Source organism: Amborella trichopoda, chromosome 7, assembly GCF_054954075.1.
Source record: "Amborella trichopoda isolate Santa Cruz 75 chromosome 7, AtrichopodaSantaCruz75HAP2 v2.0, whole genome shotgun sequence".
NCBI classification, from domain to species: domain Eukaryota; kingdom Viridiplantae; phylum Streptophyta; class Magnoliopsida; order Amborellales; family Amborellaceae; genus Amborella; species Amborella trichopoda.
In genome coordinates, this window is record NC_142342.1 from 9,510,478 (window position 1) to 9,515,696 (window position 5,219).

At 38.1% G+C, this 5,219-nt stretch overlaps 1 protein-coding gene across 1 annotated transcript; it reads left to right on the forward strand.

Annotated features, from left to right (window-relative positions):
• The first annotated feature begins 878 nt into the window (after positions 1-878).
• Positions 879-3,962, forward strand: LOC18444103 (GDSL esterase/lipase At5g33370). The gene is given in 6 exon segments (XM_006854281.4): positions 879-1,231; positions 1,308-1,435; positions 1,598-1,840; positions 2,858-3,110; positions 3,704-3,878; positions 3,880-3,962. Coding segments are annotated over 6 exon segments (1,053 nt in total). The 5' UTR covers positions 879-996; the 3' UTR covers positions 3,899-3,962.
• Positions 3,963-5,219: the final 1,257 nt, after the last annotated feature.

The following is a 5,219-nucleotide window of genomic DNA, read 5'->3' on the forward strand; positions in this document are numbered from 1 at the left end:
CCTCTAAGTCGAGTTGGCACAAAATGTGCTGAAGTTGCACAACTTGATATAGAACCGATCTAGCACATTTTTGTGTTGGACCGGCTCTGTATTCAAGTTGTGTCAATCTAGCACAAGTGGGGTCCAACACATTTTTGTGCCAGATTGACACATGTTGGGTATTACATTTTGGAATTATAGGTTAAAATGGGGGTTATTTTGGTTCAAAAAATTCGTTTTTTTACTTTAGGTGAAGTAGTTGCAAAGAAAAATAGTGTTGAAATTAATAGTGTGATATGTACAAAATTAGGTCGACTGCCTAAAAAGTACAATAGTGCATAGGCGTTTTTTTATGCATGGAAATTTGCAAGGGACAAGAATACTAAGCATAGGGGCATGTGCATTTTAGCAATTTCACATTGTTAACAAACCCCAGAAACTAAAACCTAGGTCAAATATAGAGAGCTTTTTTATCATGCAAGTAAAATATTCCCAACTAAGAAAACTGTCAAAATAAAAGGAAAAACAATAAAAATCAAGAGTGACTGCAAAATTATTAGCAATTCATTCTAAAATGTGCCCCATATGGTGGAGAAAAGTAATTAAGAAAAGAAAGGTGCACTAGGCCTACAGCTAGCTAGTTGACCAAAAGTGTAATACACCAACCCCTTTTTTGTTAGTGTGACATAAGATGTTTCTTATCAAAAGAACCCTTAAAGGGCACAAGCAATTAATTGCCCATTTTCTTGGTTGTGGCTATTAAGAAGGGCAGCGTAGTTTATTGAGGTAATAGTAGAGCCATAAAAAATCCAACAATTCAATGTATGATAAGGAAAAAAAGGCAAGCAAGCCTGGTCCATAACAGGGTTATATATATGGTCTTCCACTCCTCTCTAGCCATGCTCAAAGTGGTGTAGGAACCCATTCTCTCATACACCCCAAAACCCATTCTCTCATACACCCCAAAACCCATCTGTCTTTCTCTTCTCTCTCATTGATTCTTACACATCCACCACCATGGCTAGAGCTCTAGCCCTAATGGTTTGCCTTCTAGGACTGGTGCTTAGCACCCAAGTGGCCACATCTGAGGCGCGAGCCTTCTTTGTGTTCGGTGACTCTTTAGTGGACAATGGCAACAATGATTATCTTGCGACCACGGCTCGAGCCGACAACCCCCCTTACGGCATCGACTACCCTACCCACCGTCCCACCGGACGCTTCTCCAATGGCCTCAACATCCCTGACATTATCAGTAAGCATCAGCTTCTCTCCATGTCTCTCTCTCTAGTATTTTCTTGATGATAATAAATTGTTTGTTGTTGAATCAGGTGAAAACATGGGTACTGAACCCACATTGCCTTACCTCGCCCCTGAGCTTACCGGTCAGAAGCTTCTTGTCGGTGCCAACTTCGCATCGGCTGGGATCGGCATCCTTAATGATACTGGCATTCAGTTTGTAAGCTCATCAACAACATCACATGTCTAGCACTTTAAAGAGAGAGAGAGAGAGAGATAAGTCCAGAGAACAAAGTCTAGAGATTAATCTTAGAGCCAAAATATTTCATAATTCTCTCTTTAGTTTGTTTCATTAATGCTTTGTGATTTCTCTCATTTGCAGTTGAACATTATAAGAATCAGCAAGCAATTGGAATATTTCCAACAATACCAACAGAGGGTCACAACCCTCATTGGAGCTGCCCAAACCCAAAGATTGGTGAACCAGGCCCTGGTGCTAATTACCTTGGGGGGCAACGATTTTGTCAACAATTACTACCTCGTGCCCTACTCGGCGAGATCGCGCCAGTTCTCACTCCCTGACTATGTTCGGTACCTCATCCCTGAGTACAGTAAAATTCTCGCGGTAAACTTCACCTTCGCATGAGCTTTTTAGGCTCTAGAAATTTTCACATCTAACAACTAAAGCCCATTATCACCTTGTGTCAAACATAAATAGCATTACTATATTATTTTTTCCTAAATATTGTGTAATTTAAATAAGTCTCCCTCATATCTTTATTCATTAATTTAACTACAAGCACACATGCCTTATCATTATAATCCAAAAAAAGAAACTTCAAGCGTATAGTCAATAAAGAACACTCTAAATGACATAAAGGATATGTCCCATGCTTTTTAATTTGAACTTCTCAAAGGGAACCGTAAACCAACATTCTAAGTGACATTCTCTATTTTCAATGCCTCTCTGTTCATTTTCATTTGGCTTTCACATTTTATCATTAATTGCCTTCTCCCTTATAAGCAGTGTTTTTTTATCTTTTTGCATTAAGTCCCCTACTAAGGAAGTTTCATGTAGCCGCATTTGTGAATGTGATGTAGCATCTCAACATTAGCTGACCTTAAATAGTTGAGACAAGGCTTTAACATCACATACATACGTCCATTCATATGCATTTTCACCAATTCGAAAACGTGTTTTCTTGCTAACCTGCCGTTTGGGGACCACTTGCATATCCACCTTTTTTTGGGTAGGTAAAAGTTTTAATTGATTCTCGCTCAACCATCTCATGATGTCATAATTACACATAATAACATACATACAAATATACCCACACAAATCTCTGTATATATATAAACCATTAAATGATGCACATGTGCATAAAGGTATACCAACTTTATTTTTTTTTTTTTGGTGAGTACCATATACCAACTTTCAAATATAGAAATATACATGCAAACAATTCTACATGCATTCACACAATTACATATACATACACACACATATACACGTACAAAAATGCAAATGATGCACATTGTTGTGTTGTATTTTCATACAATTACATATACATGCATACATACATTTATATACAAGTATATGTATACATTATTTTCTGATATTATTTGTTGACAAATTGTGCAGAGGCTCTACGAGCTTGGAGCAAGAAGGGTGTTGGTGACTGGCACTGGACCGATGGGGTGTGTCCCAGCAGAGCTGGCAATGAGGAGCCGGAACGGGCAATGCGATCCTGAGTTGCAGAGGGCATCTGCCCTCTTTAACCCCCAACTCGTTCAGATGCTTGGACAGCTTAATAACCAGTTTGGCAGCAATGTCTTTATTTCCGCTAATGCTTTCAACATGCACATGGACTTCATCTCTAATCCTGGAGCATTTGGTAAACCAACATATCTACCAGTCTTGGTTTCCATTTCTACTGATGCTAACCCATTTTCTACTGATGGTTCTTAGAATAGGGTTGGGGTCGTGGTGGCAGTATCATTTGTGCCCTAGCTAAGATCTAGGCTTCTATTTTCACATAACGCACTAAAAAATTACTAACTATTTAAAAAAACAAGTAGGGACTCGTCATCTCCACAAAATTACCGAAAAAAAAAATATCTAGAAAAAGTATACAAAGGAACCATTTAAATTTAGTACAAGGAAGTCGCAATCACCTTTCTCTGTTAAATTTCAAATTGGGTGGTTGAAAGAGTGCAATTGACGAGACTCAAAAATCAAAAAAAACTTTCTCAAACTTAGTGAGACACCCCAAATTATCCAATTTGACATCTAATGGTTAAAAGTAATTGTGACCTCTTTATACGAAAGATAAACGGTCCCATAGTATAGAATCCTATCAATAATTGTGACCCCAAACTTTCTCTCTCTCTCTCTCTCTCCGAGCTTTAATAAATCTAATGAATTCTACACACAAATAAATCATGTTGAGCTTATTGTTGGTGGTGTTTGTGTTGTTTTGTTGCTTAGGGTTTGTGACATCGAAGGTGGCTTGTTGTGGGCAAGGACCTTACAACGGATTGGGACTCTGCACTGCCCTCTCTAACCTTTGCGCTGATCGAAGCAAGTATGCGTTTTGGGACCCATTCCACCCAAGTGAGAGCGCAAGCAGGATCATTGTGCGTCAGTTCATGACTGGTACCACAGAGTACATGCACCCCATGAACTTGAGCACTATCCTTCAAATGGACAACTACTGAGATCTCTCTCTCTCTCTGCCTCCTTCAAATGGAGAACTGAGCTCTGATCTCTCTCTCTCTCTTTGTCTATGTGGGTGTTGAAGTAGTATGTTTTCTCTTTGTTGGTGTGAATTTATAAGATTTGGAAGTCAAGGTGTATTGAATTTTAAGCACTCAGTTTGTTATGAGAGAGGGCTGCTCTCAATATGTGTGCACCAAAAGGAGCATGTGTAATAAGCAATTTGTGCAAGTCATAAAATGTTTGATGTTCTTCCCTCCATGTGTTTGAGATTTAAATTAAGTGCCATCCAATGATGATGAATATGATCCCAATATTTGTGAAATGAGAAAGAGAGAAACGATGATGGATATGATCCCAATATTTGTGATATGAGAGAGAGACAGTGAGAGAGAGAGAAGCTATTTACAGTTGGGTGAGGTTTGGGTAAGGTATCAACCTTATACTATTGAAGCTCAAAACCATGTCGAAAATGCAGTTTCGGTGCTGCAAACCCTTGTGATGATATGAAAATCTATTGTTGCTCCCAATTATAAAATTTAAAGTTCCGAAAATGGTGATGATCAAGCAATATGAAAATCTATTGTTGCCCCCAATTATAAAATTTAAAGTTCCGAAAATGGTGATGATCAAGCAGATCTATAACCACTTGAAAATCTTGTAAATAGACGGTCTAGATAATTTGTTAAAAGATTAACTCTACCTTTAATATTAGAAAACCCATTTTTTTCATGTTTATGAATCTCGAAGTCAAGATAATCGATTTGAAAATTTTCCAGCATAAGAACAACCTCCTCTAGTGGGCTTTTTAGGTGGACCTTCCTAGTACAGTATAAGGTTGACACCCAACATAAAGTATTTCCTTGACAGTTAAAAATGGAAACCAAGAGGGTTGTTTCATTCATTTAAAGTGCGAGTCGATTAGTTGAAAAAGTGCAAGCTATAAATTATGAAGTAGAATATTTTATGAAACTGCATGGGCATTTTAGTACTTTCTTGCAAATCTACAGTAAGAGAAGTTAATGTGGTTGCCGGCTTGCTGCCTTAGGCTGGGGAGTATTTAAGAGACATGTCCAACTGTAAAAGTATAATATTAGTGGTGCCCTAAAGTAAGAAGACAATGAAAACCAAGTAGGGAACTGCCAAGAATTGGCCGTGTCATTAAGATAATAAAAAAAATCTAAACATTTTAAAAAATCGGGCCGGTTCTGACCAACCAGTGTTGTTAGAGAACTAACCAGAATTGGCCGTGTCACAAAGCAAACTGGCCGGTTCTTGATATTTACAA